The sequence below is a fragment of the Nylanderia fulva genome, unplaced genomic scaffold, assembly GCF_048542155.1.
Source record: "Nylanderia fulva isolate GAGA-0341 unplaced genomic scaffold, ASM4854215v1 Scaffold20, whole genome shotgun sequence".
Lineage (NCBI taxonomy): Eukaryota > Metazoa > Arthropoda > Insecta > Hymenoptera > Formicidae > Nylanderia > Nylanderia fulva.
The window spans coordinates 2,661,056-2,685,953 of record NW_028190264.1 but is presented as its reverse complement, the minus strand read 5'-3'; the positions used below and the strand labels follow the sequence as shown (position 1 = coordinate 2,685,953).

The 24,898-nt window shown below is 35.4% G+C and overlaps 2 protein-coding genes across 6 annotated transcripts in view; both read right to left on the bottom strand.

Annotated features, from left to right (window-relative positions):
- Neto (Neuropilin and tolloid-like) overlaps positions 1 to 550 on the bottom strand; it is a 113,744-nt gene extending 113,194 nt beyond the window's left edge. For both annotated transcript variants that reach the window (XM_029319908.2, XM_029319909.2), the window contains exon 1: positions 264 to 550. The gene's annotated coding sequence lies outside the window, so the exon portion shown is untranslated. The remainder of the gene's footprint in view (positions 1 to 263) is intronic.
- Positions 551 to 3,760: 3,210 nt separating this feature from the next.
- Positions 3,761 to 24,318, bottom strand: Ndg (Nidogen). Of its 4 annotated transcripts, XM_029319788.2 has the most exons (21): positions 24,001 to 24,318; positions 14,733 to 15,011; positions 14,332 to 14,537; positions 14,160 to 14,251; positions 13,753 to 13,899; positions 12,852 to 13,085; positions 11,944 to 12,472; positions 11,309 to 11,475; positions 10,853 to 10,981; positions 10,673 to 10,771; positions 9,994 to 10,161; positions 9,220 to 9,357; positions 7,865 to 7,990; positions 7,265 to 7,387; positions 6,597 to 6,940; positions 5,921 to 6,257; positions 5,397 to 5,625; positions 4,835 to 5,010; positions 4,585 to 4,693; positions 4,375 to 4,493; positions 3,761 to 4,187 (listed from the first exon to the last, which is right to left on the bottom strand). In XM_029319788.2, the coding sequence occupies exons 1-21, from the start codon at positions 24,217 to 24,219 to the stop codon at positions 4,051 to 4,053; spliced, it is 4,107 nt and encodes a 1,368-aa protein (XP_029175621.2). In that variant the 5' UTR covers positions 24,220 to 24,318; the 3' UTR covers positions 3,761 to 4,050. The 4 variants fall into 4 exon arrangements, with proteins under 4 accessions (XP_029175621.2, XP_029175623.2, XP_029175624.2 ...); XM_029319790.2 differs by lacking the exon at positions 7,265 to 7,387 and having other exon boundaries at positions 24,001 to 24,317; XM_029319791.2 differs by lacking the exon at positions 9,220 to 9,357 and having other exon boundaries at positions 24,001 to 24,317.
- Between the last annotated feature and the right edge of the window lie 580 nt (positions 24,319 to 24,898).

Genomic DNA, 24,898 nt, shown 5'->3' with positions numbered 1-24,898 from the left:
TATCTTGTTTCGTCGCCCTCATCGATGCGACCATTATTTCTGGATTATCTTATCAAAGCCGTTTCAAAGACACGCGACGGCTGCTCTCGAGGCCGCTTGGCGAGCTGCCGACATTTTTCGCGGATATTTTTGTCACGCGGCCCACCGAAATGCATCGGTCCAAATCGCACGCCGCCTGTACCAGCGAAGGCTTATCGAATGTAACTCGTGCGCGAAATTTTGTGCGGGAATTACAATCACAAGCGCATCTTGCAAATACGTACAAAGAGCCGGTTCGGACGAGACGAAAATTCTCGTCTATATATATATATATATATATACACACACATATATATATATATATTATATCCGTTTATCGAGTCCGCGTCCACGCGCGACGTACGTCTCGGAAACACGAAGCACTTTTCCACTTATCGTCGCACACGAAAAAAAATGCACGTAAATATGCACGTGTTCTCTCGCGCGGAGTCAACTGTATTGTCGCACCTCGCTGCTGAACGAGCGAGCAAGTAGTACAAGCCTACCACTTCGCGATCCGTCGCGCGCGGACTCCGACCGCCGACTGACTACTAGCGGCTACAGTCCGCGCTCGGTGCCTGCTTCTACTGTCTCGCTCGCGCGCCTCTTTCGGCGCCGTCTCCCATCGCACCCGTCGCCGACGCATTATCCTTCGAAGATCTAGGGCTAGCGTTAAGTTCTCGTAAAAGCTTCAAAGAAAGCAATCAAGATAATAATTGCCTTTTTTTACTGGTTACGCCAAAATGCGTTTAATGTATATAATACGTGCAATATACGAGTTATTGATTGCAAAATTTTATACAATTAACTGAGTTTATGTAACGCTATTATCGTACGCTTTCCATAAAAAGAAATAGAATTATGATTTAAAATATTAAACACTGAAATATAAAAATTTAATATCTTTTTACTTTGCTGACATAAGCTGTTTTATATCTTGCTTTTTATCTATTCTTTTCTCTCTAGTCTTATAATGAAATAACTAACGATCCAAAGTATATAATTTTACTATGCAAATACACTTAATAAACTTAATTAAATTATGAAGAAAATGCAATTGGCGAAATAGCTAAATATATTGACAAAAGAATAAAATTTATAAATCAATACAGAATAAAGAATATGATATTTTTTCTTCTTAACTTTTAATGATTATGTGATACATTATCGAAAGTAGAATTATCAGCACGGAAAATTAATGAGAAGCTTTAATTATAAGAATATCAATTTTATCACATTATGATAGAGATGAAATTAATAATTCGTTCTTAACTTCTTCCTTCTCAATTATGGCAAAGTTCGAGAGGTCATTTCAGCTATATTATGATAATTGTTAGGCAACTTCTTGATGAAAGTTTCTGATTTAGTTAACTTGCAGTAAAGGGAACCTTGTTACCGTTGAAAAGTAATTATGGATCTTAAGCAATTTAAGAAGAACCAATCTAAATATTTTACTGTAATTTTTTACGATAGTCTTAAAAAATATTTGTATACTATCGTTAATAGCTAGAGAAATTTTTTAATGGAGTTTCAGTTTTTGGGACGTACATAGGATAAGAGAAATATATTTGAACAGATTTATCATTTACCATTATATATTATATCATTTATCATTTATGCGCAAAATATTTTTGAACTGTAAAATTTGTTGAGAGAGAAAAGTTTGTGCACGGTTAAGGTATAGTTATCTAGTGATAGAACATTGCGTGTGTGGGCGAGTATTACAGCCCAGAGCGGGCATTCTTATTGAAAAACTATAGCGCGATAGTCTGATCGAGCACCTGTCGATGGCAGACTTTGGCCAGCTTTTTCCAATCTCCCCGGCATTCAGTAGCTGCCGATTACCAAAAGCGATGCTTATTTGCGTAGTTAGCAGGCTGCAGTTGGGCGTATGATGATCAATTCGAACATTAACAGCGTTATCGTTTCAATGGAATTAAAAAAATGCGACAGAATGAAAACGTTCAACATCTAAATATTCACAATTTTGAGAATCTAAAAACTTAAAAAAAAATGCTATTTAAGTCCCGAGAAAAACAAAGAAAACAAATTGATTATTTATTAAACAAATTGAAGATTTTTAAAATTGAAGTAATTCTTGATCTTGATATTAACGTTAAAATCAACAAAGATTAATTTTTGTTTATGCACGTAGTTAATAATTAATTAAAACTTTAATATGAAGATATAAATATATAAAGAAAGGAATATGCGATGTTTATCTTTCATAATTAAATAATTAATTTTCCAATTGTGAATAGAATAAATGCGTTTTGTTTTATTTTATCTTTATTTAAAATTAAATAATTAGTTTTTCAATGTTTGATACATAAAATAAATTTGCTCTTTTATCTCATCTTTTATGAATATAATTGTATTGTTTTAATACAGATGATACGTAAATGTTACTTGATATACATATACAATTAAGATAAAATGTGTTATGGAAAATAATATATAGATTTTTATATTGATTTTCCAAATACAAAAAATCTAACTTATTCGATTTTCAACTTCTATAAATAATTAGAATAGAAATAATTAGAGTTTAATTAGAGGTTACTTTGTCACTTAATTATTATAATTATTATTCAATTTTAAATGCTGATTTTGCAGGTATTTTATTTTTTTAAATTTTATTTTTATTTTTTGTGAAGACAAGTTTATGTAGACAGAAATGCTGTCAAAAGAATGTCATTTGATCTCTTCCGCTATTTATGTACAGCGCGTTGACTTTCCGATTTATTTTAAGTCCTCTTCTCCTCTCTACACGGCTTTGCGTTACATAATATCGTTTTCGCAATATCGTTCAAACAATATCGTTTAAAAAAGAGTTCATTGACGAAATAATACTTGTATTTATTTTGCACCAAATATACGATGGTCTACTGTAAATACGATTTTCCGACGAATACTGAGAGATTGCCGCTCGTTTACGGCTACCTTCCATTTCCAGAATTCTACCATTATTACGACGCGACTAGAAGAAAGATCTCTCGAGACGCATTTCCAAGAGATTCTTGTCGCTTCTCTGTGCGAATCCATTGGAGAGCACCGAGCCCTTTGTCGGTTTTTGAGGTCGCCGTCTTATCTCTTCCTTATATCGTCTCTCTTCGTTCCCTTTCCGCCGTATCGCCCTTCGATTTTCCCATAACCGATTAAATATCGTTTTCTCAAAAGAAGTATTTTGCATAAAAATATTCGGTGTATTACATTGAAAATGTTAGATAGATTTTGTATCTTATTTTTTTTTTAAATCTCGTGTTAAAAATGTAGACAGATACATCTTCCATTTTTCTAACTGGAGAGCAGAGTATTTTTATTTAATCAGTTATAGTTTCACGGATGCCAACTTATTATATCATGCAAAAATGTTCAAGGAAGAAGTAAAGCTGATGGATTTGCAACCAGCTTAAAGAAAAGAAAAATTAGACTTACATTTGGTTTTTGTTTTACCTTCACATTTTTCTTGCAGACAGCTAAATTATTAAAAATCATTAATATTATATATGGGAAATGAAGTTGTTGAAATTATACGGTACTTGTAGCTAATTGGATTTCATTTCTCGTTGCAAAATGATAGAAATAATTTTTAATTTTCGTAGAGAAGTTTATGTATAAGAGATCTCTCGCGGAGAGAGACTTTACTTTCACTTTTCTTTTTTAAATTCCATTTTAAAATTAATCAGGCGTATATAAGCTCAGAACGAGAAGATGATGGAAATAAATAGTCGTATGAATATTACGTTGTAAAGCATCGCTCGCTGCTTCCTTTAATTTTATTAAATAAGAATCAAATCGCAGGACAGCTTGTGCGTGTCGCGACTGATAGATACAAAAGTAGATGTTACTTGAGGATGTCGATGACTAATCAATATTACGATTAATGTTATAATTTACACTTGATCTAGTGGTTATTTATAATTTTAGCTCGACGTGAGCGCCATGACGCGCGAGACTTCCTTATCGGCTAATATCGAACGCGAGACAAGATTTTTTAAATTTCTTTTCTTTACGAGATTAAGGACGGATTTAAGACAGATAACGGGACTCGGTGCAAGTTTCTTTCGCGTCGTCCGCGCACGCACATGTCCTGCCGCCCTGGCCGTCCGGTAGACAGAGCTGATCCTTGTTGCATCTTCCATTGTCGTACTGGCACACGTTGGTTACTGCGCGAACAAATAAATATTAATAAAAAAAAAAAATTCGGACTTTATGAGAAAAAAAATTATATTGCGAGAATTGATTTTTAAAAAGACTGAACATTTGTACATGCATTTTGTTAATTCTATTTTTTGAGAAAATTTGAATAGTGAAATTTATATCAAGCAATGTATTTATATAGACGAAATTTACTTCTAGGGCATGACTCGGGAACGGCCACAATGCCGTATAGCTTTCCGCTTCCACCTGGTGGAACAGATAACGGTGTGCGTCTTTCGCCATTAGTTTTTAAGCCGACTTCGATCTTGTTTCTGCAATGCACAAAGAGCGTAATATATATAAAAGCTCTCTCTTTCGGATTTTATATCTCTATAGATTGTCGCGAACGTTTTATTGCCTTACGTTTTCCAGTCGGTCCAATAGTAATAATTTTGAGATATTGCCAAGCCGAACGGATAAGCAAGTTCATTAGCGACGACGTTGACTTTTTTGCTATCTATTTCGATACAGCCTAAGAACAAGAAATTATTTATTATCTCAGAGTAGCGAGCTTTGCAGTAACGAAACTTATCGCATCATCGGACATTTTCTTGCTTAAGATTAATGAGGATGCTATTTCGACGTGTTCACATCGATTAAAATCTATATTTACTTATCGTAAACGTCCCGGCATCGGCCCAACAGAGCTCATCCGTCGCCCAATCGATACTTAATGAATTTGGCAGCTTAACGTAATCACCCTGAAGGAAGATTGCTCGGTCTGTACCATCTTCGTTAGCCCACTCCAATTTTGGAGAGGCACGATTCCAGTCAGACCAAAATATTTTTCTGAAATGAAAATATTTTTTGTGAAAATTTAAATAACTTTACGAAATCGCATTAATAATCTTACAATTTAATTATTTAAATATAGACGTTTTAATGCGATTATAAATTAAAAATGATTTTTTAGCGCGTCTCTTGTGACTTTTATTAATAAAAATTAATTTGAAATTATTGGAGAGAATCTATAGACGTAAAAGAAAATATAAGAAAATTGTAGTCTTCTAAATGTGCAGCTAGAAATAATTTAGAAACTCGAAGAAATTGCAGCATTGTCATTGTGCGAATAACGTACGCAGAAATGATTATGGTAAGATTGAAGGAGATTTTGAAGTACGAGAGAAATTGAAAAATTTTGCAAATAGATTTTCTCCACGCTTATATATTCTTACCCCCGATATGGATGAACAGCTATTCCCCTTGGATTGACCAGTCCATCGGAAACGAGAACTTTGCGTTTCTTTGTTACAAGACTGGCAACCTCGACGGTCGTCTTGCCTGAATCGGTCCAGAAGATGTTTCTTGAGACCCAATCGACCGATATTCCCTCGGGACTGCTAACTTTCGGAATGAATGTGTGCGCCATCGATCCGTTATAAGATACTTGGATTATTCTGTTGCCTACGAGATAGATAGATAGCAGTTTTATTCATTGTAAAAATATCTTCCTGCAATTATTCGCAATTATTTTCTCAACATATCGGTAATTAAAAAATATGTTCATAATATAAATAAATTTATCATATTTATTACATAGATTGTCGTAGAATTTTCGGTTATTTATAAAAAATGGATTAAAAATAGAAGTAGTATTATTTTGTGAAACAATAATGAAACGTCTACAGTGATTTTAAACGAACGGTATTGTGGAATAAACTCGGAGCAAATCGACTTTTGAATACAAACGAGCAATTACCAGTAATATCGCTGGAGTAAGCTTTGCCGTCGAGACAATCGATATCTAGAGCAATCGCCATTTGCGTGTAAACTATGTAGATAGGATTTCCTGGATTCTGTTGCGTAGGCACGAACGGTATCCGATGCGTGGCCATTCCTTGGTTTACCAGCAAAAAGTTGGAGTCGTGCCTCGGCCGGTGCTTGCAGTTTGTACCATCACCGATGTAACCTTCGTTGCAAACGCAAGCAAATTGATTTTCGCCAGCCGACACACATGTTGCATCCGGAGAGCAGAGATTCGGGTCGCGTCTGCACGAGGTGTGCGGAAGACACGTGAAACCATCACCGTAGTAACCCTGAAGGCGACAAGATCATTCGCATGTTACATTATAAATTGCAAGAGAGATAATTCGCCGAAATTCATTGAATTTACATTTTCACCCTTTATTTCGCGATTGTATAAAATTTTCCAGTATATCATTTATTTTGTTTTCTTTTCCCCTTGAGAGGATAGCCGTATGTGTCAGATTCTGCTAATTTTTAATTATTAATATTTTAAAACTGACATTATAAAACGCAGTTACAGATAATCACGTAGTATTAGCGGGATAATGTAGCACGTACGACACGTGCGGTGACAACAAATTCGATTATATCCTATATGATTGCGACGTGTGATACGTATCTGTACGCACCGGTTGACAAATGCAGGCGAAATTCGCGGACGTTTGATTGTATCCGCAGACTGCGTTTCGGCCGCAGTTATTCAAAACGTTACAGCCGATATGATCCTCCACGCATTGGCGCATACCGTCGCCGTGATAGCCGCTTATGCAGACGCATTTGTAGCCGCCGTCGCCGGATGAGATGCACTGCGCGTTGACGTGGCACTGAGAAGGATTCGTCGAGCAATCCGACTGTACGCATCGATCGTCTACCAGACTGAATCCGGGGTTACAGGTGCACTCGTAGCGCGAGCTTATGGGGTGGTAGGTGCACCGTTCATTCTCCTCGCAGTCGGAATTGTCGTTGCACTCGTCTAAAACGCAAAATAGTTACCAGAGAAAATGTCAGTTTGATGCATCTCTAGTTCGATTCGTATTATGCGGCTTTGTAGTTTTTTTTAAAAAAAAAGACAACGTGAGATTGTGATATCGTCTGAAATAATTACTAATTAAACCGAGAGTTCGAAGCTCGTGATTGTGATTTTTCGATTTACATGATAATGTACAGGAAACGATATGCATGCACGATAGAACTCGCCGATTGAAAGAAAGGAATTTGCATTGACATTCCGAAGCGCGTCGTGCGCGAAACGAGTGAAACAAAAATTTAAAAAAAAATATAAGGATAATGAAAGCACCGATAGGGCTGCACGTTGTTCCGTCGCCTTCATATCCTGGATTGCACACGCACTTTGCTAGCGGTTCCTCGTGCTGGCAAGACGCATTGGGATCGCAGATGTCCACTTCCAAGCAGGATATCTCTGCGCGAAGAAGAAAAAAACCGTACCGTTGTATTAATATTAACGTACCTCCGCAATCCTCTCTTTCGTGATTTAGACTTTTTCCTCAGGAAAATGTAATTATCGAACGCAGAAGTATCGGAAAGCGCGCTGATGTTTTAAGAAACGAGATATTAATTTTTCTATCAATAATTTTTCAACTGAAAAAAAAGTATTGCGATTTAAGCAATTTTTTAATTTTTTTCTTTACAGTTGTAAAATATATTTCAATATAATATATAATTTTAAAATTATTATATATATATATATATATATATATATGTACATGTGTAATTTTAAAATTGTATATATGTATATATGTACACTCGTGAAATATATTTTTACAGCTGTAAAAAAAAATATATATATATAAAATTGAAATCGCGCTTTCTAGTACAATACGTAGTTGTTTAATAATTAACTTGCTAAATGCAGATGCAAGATGCATTTCACACATACCTGTCTTGGTGCATTCCATACCGTCGCCCTCGTATCCCGGATTGCAGCGGCACTCGTAATCGCCGGTACTCGTCACGTAGATGCACTGCGCGTAGGGATGACACCTGTTCACCACGTTGCAAGATACTGGACACAAGGGTGTGCGCGATTATGATACATTGCACGGCAAGCGGCGACGATAGCTGGCTGTCCCGATAGCGAGACCGAAAAATTTAATGGAAACGGCTAGATTTCGCGATGTTATTAACACGACTTGATCAATAAAGAGTTGGAGCTAATTACAGAAATTTAATTAATTAATTAATTAATTAATTCTTCTGCTAGTTATGTCCAAAATATTCCTCGAAATGTCTGAATTCGTTTCAGAGATGTATATCAGCAATTCTAGTAGACATGTTATACAATATTTATTTCGTATCTTTGCAAAGAATTGATCTCGGGTAGACAGATTGAGCGCAGCGTTGCATGAGATGAAAGTTTCGAGAGAAAATATCGTTCAGAGAATATTAAAGTTGGTGCATTAGTTTTTTATCGCAATCATCAGAATGTCAAAACTTATTTTGATATGTAGCTTGAAGCATCTCGAATAAACATCGAAAACATTTTCTGAGCAAAATAAGCATTCGTCTTGAAATCAAATAAGTTATTTTATATTTCATGTCAGTATATACATATATGTATATAATATGAATATTTCAAGAGTGAGAGAGAAAGAGAGAGAGAGAGAGAAAAAGAGAGATAAAATTACTATATTATTTACACCATAAATATTAAAAATATAAAAGTTTAATGAAATTGGGATATTTTAGTCACACATTTAAATACTTTGATCTTATAATTTCTTCTGACGGGAATTTCATGCACTGCAGACATCTTTCCTAATTTTCTGAGATAATCTTCCGTCGTACTATTCACTAAAAGGTTGCGCATCGCAAGTTTGTGAAAGTGAGTTTAAGGACTCGGAAGATGGCGAAACTTTGAGTACATATTTATAGAACAAGTTTCTTTCTTTTCTCCTTCACAAAACTTGAGATGTGAATTTTTGCGAATTTACATCGAGCTACGTAAAACGGGAATGTTGTTAACACATGTCAATTACATTTATCTGCAATTTCGTTATTTCGTTACGAAAATATTTAACTTTTAGTTCTCGCACAATTTGCGCGCCCGCAAGCGCTTTGATTAATTAACGAGATAAGAGATATCGCACAATATAATGAAATTAAAATAGTCGTGCGGAAATAAAAGCAACATGCGTCATCGTACCGAGCTTAATGAGGACGATATGCAAAGCGGTTTGACATTCATTAATGAACATAAATAGCTTAAAGCCAAGCAGTGAATGCTCGTCGTACGGTTAGATCCTGATGGACCCATCGTGTCGTGGTGGTATCCTGGCAGTGGAACACAAATTCGTTCCAAATGGTCGTAATCGTATCCCATGGGACATATGCAGACGTCGTCGAAGCATTCCGGGAGCGGATGTGCCGATACTAAAACGCATTATGCATCGACGAACGACGTTCGTCGCGTTAATCTCTTGTTATTAAATACTGCGATCGTCGCGTCGCGGGCAGGATTCAATTTATTCATGTTAATTTATTCGCATGCAATCATTCATTGCGGAATTCTTGATCAAATTATTTTCATTCTCAGCCATTATATTTATATTTTAGCTTCCACGTCAAAAATTGAACGATCCTCGAAGAAAAATGAATGTAATGCTTTCATGATTCATTATATATTAATATATATTGATAGAAAATATGACTTTTTTATTATTACATAATTATCTTTTATATGTGTATAAAAAATTTATTTCGTTTTTGCGAGGATCTTCAATTTTTTAATACGATACGAACACATATCTCAACAGAAAGAATCGCAATATTTAATCGATTATTATTGTGCAATCAAATAATTATCGATATTTAAAATTTCATCGTGCAAAACATGCTATGCATGCTGATGCATATATGCAATAGCATGCTGCGATGCATATTTGAATAACGGAGAAAAATTGCATCGATCTTATCCGTGCTAAAAACTTTCACGTTTCACAAAAAGACGCCTTAAAAGTTGCCGTGCGATATACTGATAAACGTGAGATTATTTTCCGTGCAACTTACAGTCTCGATAATCAACTGTCGTGTACTCTCCCTCTTGCCTCACGCAGGCATGGTTGTGGAATTCCCAACCGCTCGGACACCAGCACACTTCAATCAGACACTGCGGTTGCGGCGGTTCGTCTGTTGTGGTGGTGGTATCGGATTCGGAGTAACAAGTGTATCCATCGCCTGTAAATAATTGCATATGTGAATAACGGACAGAAAATACTTTACATATTGCATTGAGGTATCGCGTGTGTGTTTAAAGCAATCATTCGTTGCTATATTGTGCGTCAAATATTTTCAATTATGGTTCGCAATTGTTTTTATTTAATTACTTTATTTTTCACATTAAAATTTTTATATTTAAATTAAAATTCGCGATACTAAATCGATGCTATGAATAAAAAATTATACGAGAAAGATTGGTAGGCAATTAAAACTATAAAAAACAAAAAATATTAAAGAGAAATATCTGTTACGAACTGTCAAATAAATGTGTAGCTTGCGCTAAAATATTACTGTAATATTAATAATTTGTGTACGTATATAAATTTGCATTAATTTACGTATATGTGTATTTTGTAGAATTTTAGTGTATATATATTTTTTATATTTAAAAAATTTTATATTTAATATATTTTTTTATATTTAAATTTTTTTTTAAATTTTTAACAGAAGGCAAATATTTTCCACTCACCAACGTAACCGGGCATGCATACGCAAACGTGCTTCTTCCTATTTCCGTCAAAACTGCAGAGCCCATAAGGCGAACAGTTATCTTCCTCGTTACAAGATGCTGCAAAAGTAGTTTTCGTTTTTGTCAGTAAATATACAGATAAGCAGAGCTTTTTGCTATTATATCAGGAAAACATTTTACCATGCTGAGTAGGATAGCAGCCTTGTTCTGTGTCTTCGAAACCAGGCGCACAGATACACATAGGTACACCTCTGATCATTGCACATTGTTCGTAATCTCCGCAGCGAGTATCCTCGCAAGACGGTAATCCTGCGTAACGGATAAATAAATTTATCGAATATAAAATTAGATAGATTGAGCGTATTAAATAATTGAAAATTGAGAGAGATAAATAAAAGTCTAATTTTAATATTTAAAATTATGTATATAAAGATATTCTCGATATATATTTATAAATATTTTCAAGATCGGAATTAAATTAAAAAAATAGGAACCGAAAATATTATCAAATGTCAAGATTATTTTCGTCGCTATCAGCAGTAAGAATTTGATCGACTTTGGGATGTTACCACTGTACGGTAATTGTGATTTTAAAATACAATAATTTATATTAGACGATATTAAATATGCAGTTACTTTCACAAACTCGACCGTCTCCGGTGAAACCAGGTCTACATTGACACGTGTGACTGCCTTCTTGATTGATGCACTGAGCGTCCGGTGAACACATGTGATTACCGGCTGTGCACTCGTTCACGTCCACGCAAATCGCGCTACCGTCCTCTTCGTACAGATACTGATACCTTCTCGAGCAATATAATAAACGCATCATTGATTTTTAATTAAAGAATCATAATATGATCCACATACATTGACGCCAAAATTATAGAAATATTTTCAAGGAGATACATCTCCCACATATATTAAAAAAAGCGTTTTTAATATCTATAATATTAACCCTTAGTCCCGACGGTTCTTTTCGGCACCTTTAATCCCGACTCATGGGTCGTTTGCGTCTTTGCGTTATTTGGATCAGTAAAAACGCTTTGAAAAAATCTGAAGAAATTCATGGAGCTTCTTGCAACCTTCAACTTGAAGTCCCAATCATAATATTTCGATAAAAATTATTTTTTTATATAGTTTGTTATTAAGAAATGGAGGAATTACAGCACTCTGAAATTTCGTTTGGGTCGCAAACGACCCATGAGTCGGGACTAAGGGTTAAGATATTTTTTGCAAATTAATTTTATATAAAAAAAATTAATACTGACCCTGTGTTGCACACACATTTGAAACTAACCCCATCGACCACGCAAGAGCTGTGATCGCCGCAAGTCTGTCGTCCTTGAATACACGGATCCTCCTCCTCGAGGGGTGTTATCTTAGTGTTGACGGCGAATCGTATGATGCCCTCGGTGCCCTCGTAAGTAGTGATGCCTCTGTAAAACTTCAGCCTAGTCGTGTCGTCTTCGGGATCGAAGATACCGTGCGGGCATTCCTGATAGTTAATTATCTGATCCAGAGTGAAGGCGATTTCCCGCTTGTCTCCACCGCCACGTAGTAGTTCGCAACTACGCTCGCTTTGAGAACGTATCAGTCCCGGTTGGGCGCGAGTGTAGAGCTCTTCGTAATCACCGTAGTCCACCCTGGTGTCTCTTTCGAGATGCGGCACCTTACCTTTGATCTCCGCTTCCATCTTCAATTGACCGAAGACGTCCAATCCGAGATAATTGCTGCGTATCGTCACTTTGTCGCCGGTTTCTGGGAAGACCAGCTCCGCCGTGTGATTAAATAAGCCACCTGTGCGTGGAACAAGCTCGTATGAATAACTGTTTAATTGTAAATTGCGTGTTTAACCATCTTGTAAAATTTATTTGAATCAAATTAACAAAATACAATACAGCTCGTAATCACGTTGTTTACAAGTCGAAATGTGGAAGTCGCGATTTATTATAATTATTTCTAGAAAAATTTTGTAAGATACTTATCGTTTTCTTTAATATGGTTAATATAATATATAGTTTTTTATTAATTATTAATTTGTTGAAAAACATAACGTACGCTTCTCTTTTTCTTTGTCTACCTCTTTTTAAATGAATGGAGAAATCAAAATATTAAAATATTATATGTTAAATCAAAATTAATTTTTGTGAACATTTTGCAATATAAAGTTACTTGCCTGTAAGCTCGTATCCGTTTTCAGTATCGCTAACAGGTTTCGCGAACAGCCAACCGATTACACTGCCCAAATTATTTAAAAGTTGGAAACTGGCGCCGATTTCTTGAGGCACTCTCGATAAAGCGGTATATGTTCTTCCATCTTTGGTTTGCACGTAACATTGAAGATCTCTTGCGGGAAATTCCACGTCATTGAGCGTGCCAGATATTCGACCAATAACACGAAGAGGCACGTCTAAAAATTATATTAAGAGTGCCATCATATTTAAAAATTTTTATCATATTTATTAATTTTTTATCATTAGCGAATTTTATGTTGCTTAATTGGGTCTTTATTTGTATGAGAGATATTTCTTTTTAAAAAATATCAAAAATACATAATTTAATCAATATAAATTTCTTTATATTCTATAATATATTGTACGCGATCGTTAATTGATGAGAAAATTTAAAAAGATTACAATCCCAGTTTTCTGCATTTCTTAAGAAAACGTTGCATCTTTTTTATGCAATTATCATCAAGGATACTTCGACAGACACAGTTGAGACGCGATCATCAAAGAGTCGCGCGGTTCATTTCAAGGTATATCGTTGCCTTTACGATGTTACCGTGGAAGTCGTAAGAATCAGTCTCGTAAACTATGAATAGATCAGAGAGCGCACTCGAGCAAACGCAGCTACTTACTGCGATGCATCTATTTGTCCTACGCGAGAGACGACTTTCTGCGTATCTTTGTTCGCGTTAGACGGAGCGTCGTCGGGAGTTCAGAAGGGAAACGTTGAAAGATTCCTTCTTTATCCCCCTTTCGAGAATACTTCAAAGGCCGCGTTTGCATGCCATTAGGTCGGGCTTATCTCGCAACGCGAGTTTTCGACAATCGCCGTTGTGATGAATTGCTCACCGTTTGGCTGGCAGGATTTCCCGTTGCCGAAATAGCCTTGCTTGCAGCTGCAGCAGAATCCGATCTCGTAATCGACGCAGGTCGCTTTGCTATGGCAAGTGGTAGCGCCGGTCCTGCAGCTGGCCGCTTGATGCGTAGTCATAGTGTCTAAAAGCGTATATTAATTATAATCAACGTCATAACATGCAGGAATATAATGTCTAATTTGCGCGCGAATCTTGTCGCGCTTGATTGACTAATTATATTCGTGAGATAGAAATAGAATCATCTTCAATTTTATTAATATATAATAAACGTATATTAATATATTTTAAATAATTTTTTTTAAATATTGAAATATTTTTTAATTTTTAAATATGCATATATATTTTTTTATTTTATTATATATGACTACTTTGAACTTTTACCTTCGATATTGTCAGGAGTCCTTATATTTTCGCCTTCGTCGAAGGGTCCAACTTGAAACAGCCATTGACCAGGTCTATTTACATTCGACCACCTGAAAACAATTACAAAGACCCGTGAATACATCGAATATATGTGAATATAACCGGCGCCTTTGCTCTCCCCATTACTCACTTGTCGACATTCTGAATTTGGTCGGTGCCCGAGCCCCTCAGGGTATACATTTTGCCCTCGCTCATGAATCCTGCCTGCGCTTTGGCATCTGGAAGCCCGCTGGGATGCGATTCACCCTGAATCCACTGTATACCATTTTCCGGGTATAGCAGTTCAACAAAGGAATGCGTACCGTTGGATGATATAGCGACTTGATAAGTATTCACCTGAAAGATGAGACTCGATGAAAGCTATTCACGTTTTGGAGAAAACTTATTGTACGCTTATTTACTCTTTTAATTTCGTTATGGTAGTGAAAAGACATTAAATTTTAATTACAACCTTACAAGAGAGAAAGAGAGAATACTGTCAAAATAATAAAAAAATACATATTTTGCTCGAAGCATGCGACAATAACTTGCCTTATCGTTACGCTCGTTGTAATAACCAACTTTCTCCCAGGTGGTCAGAAAAACATGCGTAGGTACGAAGTCGATGGCGTCTTTGAATGCGCTGCGTACTAGTCCTCCGGCTCTAGCGAGAATTTCGGGAGAATCGGTTTCGCTATAATAAACCGTTCCCGAACCTCTCGTGTCGACATGTGTGTAGAGAGGTGCAATTACTGGATCATCCAGAGGGAACGCAATGTTGAAGAACCTTTGCATAGCCCTCAAAAATGAAAGAACGCCATTTCCATTTACCTGAAACCGATTTTCCAGCTTTGATATTCATTAATTGACTTACATGACTAACCCGACTTCAATTTCACGTTTGACGAGAGTTGGGAAGTATTGGAAAATTAGATTATTTATAGAGAAAAAGAGAGATGTTTCCAAAGATTCCATTTATTTATACGAGTTAAATGCTTAGACTTTTTAGGAATAGGTAATTAAACAGAAAACATTATGAAAATGAAAAAATTCGATAACATATTAATAATTTATTATTTTAATTTAAAACAGTGCTCGAAAAAAATACATAGTTCATCGCGATTTGTTGTAATGCGAATTTTTCGATCGCATTGATTTAATCGCAGCAAAGTATTATCACGTTAATTTTGATGCCAAGGGTCGCACTCGCGTACACAGCCGGCACGCGACAGTAAATCAAATCCCGTCTAGTGATGCGTGAACGGCGGAAGATTGGCTGGCCGGCGTCAGCAAGTCAGCAGGTAAATCGTCGGCACGCGCTGTCAACGAGAGATCCGACAATGACATAATTAGAAGAGAGGAAGGGAGATAGGACAGGATCCGCACCCTGCGTTGTTGGTCGACCGCGATACACATGTTTACACACACACACATACATACATATACATGTTAATGAGCGAGGAGTCATTCACCCATTGATAGATTCTCATTGGGAAGACAGTGTCGTGTTTGCGGAAGCTTGTGCAGGCATTACGATGATTTCGTTGAGAGCGCAGAGGAACTGCCGGTGAAAGTAACAAGATATATTCGCAGGATATCGATGATTTTTTTTTTTTTTTTTTGAAAAATTCTATAGTTGATACATCCGAGAACATTGCAATACTATCGTTAATTTTTTTTAAATATTATAATAGATATATATATAATTATAAGTAACTGCAAGAACATTTGATATACATACATATATATATATATATATTTATACATATGTATATTTTATCTTTGTATTACATAAAATATTTAAATGTAATTTATATCTATTTTCTACATGAGATATTTTTGCATTATTTCTTTATACGGCAAAACTTTAATCTCCACAAAATTGGTCCCTTAAGAACAATAAAGAAGTAAAACCTTAATTATTCCTCATTATTCTTTGGTATCATTTCAAAGCGAAAAGGAGCAGTCGACGCGGTCGTGTTATCCTTACTGGGGCCGCTGACTTGTATCGTCAATTGGCTAAAACGAAGTGCGCCAAACGTGCCACTCTTGCTTCACATTCGACACGATGCACTCCGATGTGCAGTGTCGGGCCGCAGCTGCTTCTCCGTAAGAAGCGACTTGTCATTAAGGAGACAAAATTAAAACTCCCCGAAAGAGCGATGCACCCGTCCTAAATATTGCGCTGAGAAGAAATGATTGGCGTGGTTCTCACACTACTCGCTTTTAGCGTTTCAACATTACTTAATCTGACGTTAAGAAAGTAAAATTGATATTATATAGTTATGATATATTCTATTGTTTTGTAACATTATTTTTAATGCAAATTTAAAATGTGTGATGTGTGAGATTTTTTATGTTAATGTATATGTGTATCAATTTTCTTAATTTTTTCAGCATAGATTATCAAAAGAGAATAATAATATGTGAACTCACAAATAATTTTTCTAAAAATTTCTAAAATGCAGAAATTTTTATTCTCTTAATATCTTTACGAGAATTAAATTTTCTATTACGAGAATTTTTACATTTGTTCAGTATGGTTTTGCGTTTCATTCTCATACGTTCTGATTCATGAACGTTAATTCTTATGCGCCACTCAAAGTCCAAGTTGGAATGTCCGTTTGCTCAAATGACCCATATTGTTTTCACGTGAGGTTAATATCACGGGCGCCGCATCAAATTTAATGCTCTCTCTCAGTCGTGCACCGTTAACAAGCGACCCGATTCAAGTGAATTGACACGAATTAGGGCGACAAAGTAATAATTCTAATTGTGACGTTATTCTGACATATTAGACTTGTTTCATGATTTTGTTGCACAGCAAAATAGTTATTTATTATTTCGCCATTAAAATATCTGAATTAGATTTGTTGACTGTATTTTGTTCTAACATTATTTTTATAATGCAATCTTTTTACGAAAACAAGTTTTATAAATATATGTCACATGTTAAATTTATAATTGTTATCAAAATATTTAAGAAAAATACTCTGAATAAATTAGATTTTAATTGTTCGCAAAAATCTAACGTTCGAGAATAACACGTATCAATTAATCTATATATTCATAAATACAAACATCATTTTAATTACATTTGCATTATATCTGTATCTGAAAAATGTCTAGAGAATCTTAAATTTTTTTAATACAGTTATCAAAATTTTATTCGCTCGTTTCCGCATATTAAATACGATTGCAATTAGTCAACAAGCGGAAATTTCAATTTTCAATATTCAATCAATATTATTCATCCCGTTATATATATGCGAGTTTATAGACCGATAATCGGTCATCGAGGCATTCAATAATCGATGGCTGGAGATGTCAAGCCAGTATTGATAGTCTCACCGAAGCCTGTCTATATACGATCGGACATTTTGACATTCGCGTAAGTCAGCTAGTGGGAAAGTTCGGTCCGCTATCATCGTCGGGGCTATCGTCGAGGTCGTAGGTCAGAGTCGATGACACACACACACACACACACCACACACACACACACACACACACATGTGGTGAATAGCGGGAGAAAACGGTGAAAATAGATAACACGGGGTCTGTGGAAGTAACAGGAGGGAATCCGTGCTAGCTGCCGACTCTCTTCCTGATATCGTCGATAACGTTCTAGTGTTTCAACAGAAATAATTTGAGATCGGTTCTCACATAATATCGACGAATATTTCAATATCAAATGCGGAACTTTTTATACCGAGAATAAAATCATGCGATTCTTTTTTTTTTTTTTTGTTCTATCAGGAATCATCTCGTAATTGATATGTATTGTGCGTATATATATTTAATTGCTGCATATCATTGAGATAAAATACAGACAAAATTAAATTAAAGCTGCAAATGAATAATTACAGTTAGCTTAATGTGACTTGATTATAATTTTAATTATAGTCTTTTCACTCTTATAAAATTACATTATTTTATATACAATTTTTTCAAGTATTCAAAAATTGTTCTCTTTATTAATTCTGATATATTTATATATATTTATTGTATATATTTATATACATGTATAATATATACAAATATATAAAAAATAATGTCATTAATTATGAGATATAGTTTCATTATAAATTAAATTATCTCAAAACTAGACGAAAAATTACATGCAATTAGAATACGTTATTTATAGATATTTCAACTTAAAACATGTATTGGCAAAAACATCAGTTGAATCACAGCCTGCTATTATGCAAGAAAAGATGCGCAATATAATTTATGATTTCCATAACAACTTGCGATGAAAAATATTTCCATTATCTGTCATTATCAGTTGAAATGAATTTCCATGGTGCATATCTCGGTGCATATAAACGCTGTTGAGTGCCTCGTTCGCGCAATACGTGGGGATGAATACGTCGAATTCGTATGCTAATCGCGGGACTTCGGTGTTAGCCGCAATAATCTTGGTGCGTGTGCAATCGTTCTAACATAGTAGCAGCTGCGAATGAACAATGACAGCGAGAGATACATGCGGTGGTTTCGGTAACGCATCCCGCACGCGCTAACGCGATCGCGCAATCGGTCGCAATCATTTTGATGACTACGAATCGTCGACGATAAGCGGACGAAGTGGAGATGATTGTTGTGTAGGCAGGTCTCCTAAGTAGACCGTCTTTGTTCGTGGATACGTCGCGATACACATCTGTGTCAATCGCGATTTGTCACTGACCTGGGACCGCATAATAATGATAATTCACTAAGAAAGATCATCATCACAGAGGAAGCGCTTTATTGGAATGTCGGAAGCAATTCTCTTAAATTACTTTTCAGGCAGCTATAAATTTTGTACTTTAACCTTGATTAACTAGTATTAATGCTAATGATATGAATTATGAAAAATTAGTAGCTTTCTGTTTTCAAAGTCAAATTGTTTCTGTTTTTTAGGATCGATAAACAAAAAGTTACGCTAACAGATAATTTTTTCTGATATTTTTGTTGATAAATTATTTAAAATTCTATTTTGATACCGTATCTATGATAGATAAACTTGGAGGAAGTAGCTACAGGAAGTTGCTTAATAATTTTTTTGAATAAATTATATGAATTATATTATATATTTGAATTTATATGAAAAAAACATTTTGGCGGAATACATTGCAAAATAGTGCAATAAAACGTTAATTATTGTTTGATTATATTTTAAACGAGACTGATTATATAAACGAAATTTTTAAATTCTTACATAATTTCTCTTATGACACATGAAGCAAAATTTCTCGTCAATTAGTCCATTGCCGTCTGCTTTTGCGTTTACATGCGGAAGTCTTTGCGTGCTTGAATTACACTTGGCTAGTTTTACATCGCATGCTTTCCTCAACATTTTCAACAAATTGTACGCCTACAAAGATATCTGTCTGCCTACTAAAAGCGCGCTGAATCGAGAAAGGCTAATGAAAACTGAAATACAATCGTATAAAAAATGGAACAACGTTTTTTTATGAAATCGCATTGAATTTTCCATGAATGATTTCAAGATTGCTAAAAGATGTGTCATAATATCGGAAGTTCGTAAAAGGGAAAAACGGAAGAAACAGTAATGACATTAATTGAGAATTTCGTGTCGAGCCTAATTGAACTCTACCGGCGATGACGAAGCCGACGACGGAGCCGATCTAGAAGAATCGCGAGCGCGGAATTTCGTAATTCCCCCCACTAATTCTCCACTAAATAATGTGGGAAAAAACTAATTGCACAGCGGTTGCATCGCAGACTGGCTGTCGTATTAAACTCTATCTTGATACGAGCGCTTGATTTAGTGTAGCAAGAGAAGTCTTTCTTTCATTAAGTTTTTCGTACGAATTTATATATCACAGAGGCATACAAAAAAAAATACGACAGATGTATAAAATTTAAACGTGCAAATCTCAACGTGATATTTTTACAAAGACTTAAATAATATGTTAGTTTTACGAAATGCATAAATATTTTTATAACAAAGTCTGCAGCTTTCAAATAAAGACGCAGGTGTAGGTAACACATTGGTATGATATTTTTTCTCGTGTAACTTAACTAATGTGAAAAGTTATCAAGATTAATGGTAGCTACTTTACATATTTGTAATCTCACGTGGTGTTAATGGGATTCTTACGATCAATATCAAGTGAACGTGCATTTGTTTGCAGAATAGCTTAGTAATTTTTGCGCTCTTTTTATTTCCATTGACATTAATAAACACAATAATGTACATTATTATTAACATTATTTTTTAGTAACATTAAATTTAGAACTACGAAAATTGTAAGTTAAAAGATATGTATATATATCACAAAACGCATAATATTAAATGAAAATTATAGACATATGTTAGGTTTTAAATTAAAAATCTTTTTCTGTCGTATTTATTATTCTCAGTTTGAATTTGCACGTTGAAAAAGGAAATAGTAACACGATGAATTGTGTTGAATTCGTGGACTTGATATTTTGGATGTACAAGAAGCGAAGGCTGGAGCTGTGTAATGTTATGCTGCGCGCTCAGCGCACGTGCGTTACAGTAATGTAAAAGGATACGATTACGGGTGCGTGTATTGTTGCAATACCTGCAAAATCGAATCTCCCATTCTAGGCTCTTAATCCGCCTAGTCTCTCACAATTATCCGTCATTATACTTTACGCCCGTCCGGCTGACTGGCCGGCCGAGTTTCTGCGTGTGATTCGACTCGACGCGCGTCCCTAAGCGAGCCGCACGTACGCACGTCATCAATAATGCGACGATGATTTTGCGGACGCTTGAATTATTGACGGAACACGATGAATGGAACGGATCACGGCGGATCATGGCTCTAATGCCGTGCTTTGATAACGGGGACTGCGAAAGTCATACCAATTCGAAAATGAATTTCGGTATTGAAATTTGAAAGCTCCTCTTGTCACGTATAGTCTTGCTTAAAATGGAATATTGTAAAATTTTTAATAAAATGAAATATACTGATATATTTAATTCGTTAAATTGCGAACAACTTTGTCAGCGTGTAATCTTGTCATGAATTTAAAAACATGTGATTAATTCTTAATTCATTTTAATAGATATCGTATATTTTGATATTTATTCATACTCATATTTTTCAAGCTTTTCGAATATATATATATATATATATATATATTTAAAAGAATGCTCTGTCAAATGTATGTATGTGCAATTAAAATGATATATGTATATGTATAAATTAATTGATCATAGTTTATTAAAGTTACTCAATGTTGTTAATCAAGGTTGTCTAGTGTGTGTCTTAATAGGAAAACTATTTTCCACTCGAGAAAATGTTGATAACATGGAGGTCCGCTCTATGTGGAGGCGTAAAATGCATAAATGCTATGCCATGCATGAGCTCATGCACCTTGATTCGCAATAAATCGCTTCGGGAGATGAATCCTTCGCTTTAATCTACGCGAGACTAGCATGTAATTAATTCATTTCGCCGCCTCCGCAATAGTACGATGATTCGCGGAAAAGTTAGATCACACGACCTGCGGGACTTTTCTAATAGATTGCCAGTTTTTACGATTATTTAATCCTTATGCTGTCTGTGTTTGCGCGATGACTCAAGTGCGTATCAAGGACTTATCTATCTTTCTCATAGCTAACAAGGAAACGGCCGGAATTGTCTCTCTGTGTTTTTGATGACCTTCGGATATACGTCGTCTCTACATAGCTTAAAATAGATTAAAAGAGAAACAGCTTAATGTATGTTTAAGACAAACAGACAAGTTCTAGAAGTTCATCTCGCCATATTTACCCATTTGAGTGAATATTTCGTAAAATATATATCTATACATATATGTATATGATTATGAAATGCTTTCAGCTAAACTTTGGAAAGCCGCTGCAATCATTCGGAATATTTTTTAAATTAAAGAAAAATATCTGTCTTTTTTTTTTAAGCCTCTTCGACATATCCGAAGCTGATTTAAATTGTAGAGAAGTCCTTTATTGTGTGTTCCTGCAACGCGCACTTCCTCGAGATACGCTTTCGCTTACGGCCGAACTTTCGGCGCGTAAACACTACCGGAATCTTATCTCTTGGCGCGCTTCTTGCCTTGGCTCGTCTGGATGCGCGTTGCACCGTCTTCCGGTTCGCGCGGCGCTCTCTCGCTCGTTTCATTCATACGAATTAACGGGCCCTCGTAAATTGTACGCGATGAGCAGCGCGGCGCGTCCGTCGCAATTAAGCGCGATTGTGCCGGCTAGAGAGTCACTCTTCGTCATCGCGAGAGCGCAATGAATTCGTGTCATGCCCGAAGATGTTGACCGGATTAGACCACAAGCCCGAATTGAGAGAATGACCGAAAGCGCGCGCGGCTTCGTCATCGTCTACCGCGCGACAAATTGATATTAACCGAGGAATTACGAGCCTAGCCGCTCTCTCGTCTCGCCGTCTCGGAAACTTTTTCTAGACCGGACCGTAAATTGAAGTTCGTCACGTGGAGAGAGACTGCGTTAAGTTTCCTAATCTGTGAGATGTCTAAAAAATTTCTAACTTTTTGTATTTACGCGAGAGAAAGAGATGGGATAGGTAGATGTCACAGGGTGTAACACCATTCTTACTCTTCTCATTAATTAATTTATGAAATGTCCGGAGAAACTTTTTAACTATTTTTCGAGTTACGTGAAGAGAAATAGGATAGAAAGAGATACCGCGCGTGTTGTATCATCTAGTGTTCTTATTAATGAACTTGATGAATTTGGATAAAGCTTATTTAAACGTAAATTTGACATAGTCACACAATTTTTTAGTATTAAAATTAAGAATACATAACTAGGCTATTTTTTAATTTTAATTTTATTTTTACTGTAATTTAATAGAGTTTTAATTTAAAATTATAAATTACGATTGCCTGCTTTTACTAACTAAGTTATTTTATTTTATGTTTCAGGAGCGAAGCTTTTTCCTGTGCAGAATCACGGTAAGAAAAAAATTAATAAAAGAATATAATGATTGAATTATTTATGCGACAATTGATTGTTGTCATATCAACGTCATATCAAGTAATAAACATATCTAGTTGCAAATAGGATGTAAAAATATTGTTGATGCATAACATAGATTTGCGACGCGAGTTATCAAGAATATTTGCGTTTTTTTTTTTGAACAGTGTTTTCCACTGACGATCAGTTTACACAAACGTTAATACAAAAATAGCAGACTATCTAATAATAACTTCTCGACGCCCATATTTGCAAATGCAAATAGCAGAACTAGTGTCCATATGTTAATGAAATTTTTAATCCAAATGATATAATTATATAAATAAGTTATCGCTAGGATTTCTGATTCTTAATATATTTGGTATCTGTAAGAGGCAGAGAATGATCTTAAAGAGATTATAACATCGTAATTATTAAATTAAGAATTGTGCTTATGTCTCATAATTAAGATATGATCATTATGAGAAAAATTTCTTTCGGGTTACATTCTTATTTGTTTGTAAGACAAATCGTATAATGATTTATTTTGTGCACATTTTGGTTCCATTCTAATTTATCATTTACGTGTACAGTTACTCCATACACTGATTCTGATTAGCTGACTAAAATCAACCGTAAATTTAATACATTTATTAAATTCGTAATTTTCCAATTCTCATTATCTTATTAACGAATGAAGAACAAAATCTTGTTCACAACGCACATTAATATTAATACAAAAACATATAAATATGAACGTTATATAGATTTGAAAAAATTCATAATACAAAAAATATTTGCAGTCTAAACTGTTTTTACATGAACAAGCATTCGATCGAAAAATAACATCGGGAACATTGAATGAAATAGAAAAATATGAAAAAAATCGCTATCGGTACTCACGAATATGGAGTTGTAGATTTTATCGTAGAAAATGATCGGAGTTTTGAGGTTTGCCTCCGCGGATATCAGCATCCGGTTCGAATCGCTCTCGAGGGCCAAAGTGCCCGGACCCGTGTATTGGTACAGATCGTTTTTGGACAGGGCAGTGGTGTAGGGCGCGATTAGGGCCAGCGCGAGGCCCAGCAGGACGACGCTCCAGCGTACTGCGCCGCGAGCCATTCTCTCGGACTGCCTTAACGCTACTGCTGTTCGACTTGGGCACGACGTCTCTTCTCTTGCCGCCCCCTAATCGTCTTTTGCCCACCGCTGCTCCTCGACCGGCTGCGCGACCGTATCCGAACATATATGAAACTTCACGCTCACTTCTCGCGCTCGCTGATAATTTCGTGACATCTCGCTCCGATCCCCACCTCCGATTCCGCCGCTAATAAACTAAACGTGCAATCGATTCTAGCTTGATTGTAATTCTCCAATTTCTAACTTTTTTTCTATCTGTATGTCGTTCGTGCTGTACAACGATCATTCACGTGACGTGAAGGGTAGAAATCCTTTGGAGGTATATCGGAAATCGGAGCAACTTGATGAATCTGATGAATTTCTTTATTTTTTCTATATGACATAAAATATAATTATAATATTTTCTATATCGAGAATAATTTTTGAAAAAAAATCAATTATATTGAATAAGTGATGACGTTTATTTAATCTTATGAAGCTTCATAGAAGCAAATCACAGTCGCGTGATCGCACGCACATTGCAATTTGTTATTTAGAGCAAAAAGTGTAAGCACTGCAGATTTGTCTGAGACTAACTTGTTTTATTTATAGATTTAATTCTTTGATTTTTATTAGTAGATTTTAAATTTATTTTTATATACAGGATATTATTACATTATTA

Excerpts from the sequence above, each read along its gene's own strand:
- Ndg (XM_029319788.2), bottom strand. The coding sequence starts at position 24,219 with ATGGCTCGCGGCGCAGTACGCTGGAGCGTCGTCCTGCTGGGCCTCGCG. Across the intron at positions 14,538-14,732 it reads ACAACGAGCGTAACGATAAG|GTGAATACTTATCAAGTCGC; the intron begins GCAAGTTATTGT and ends CTCATCTTTCAG. Across the intron at positions 10,162-10,672 it reads ATGCATGCCCGGTTACGTTG|GCGATGGATACACTTGTTAC; the intron begins GTGAGTGGAAAA and ends AATTATTTACAG.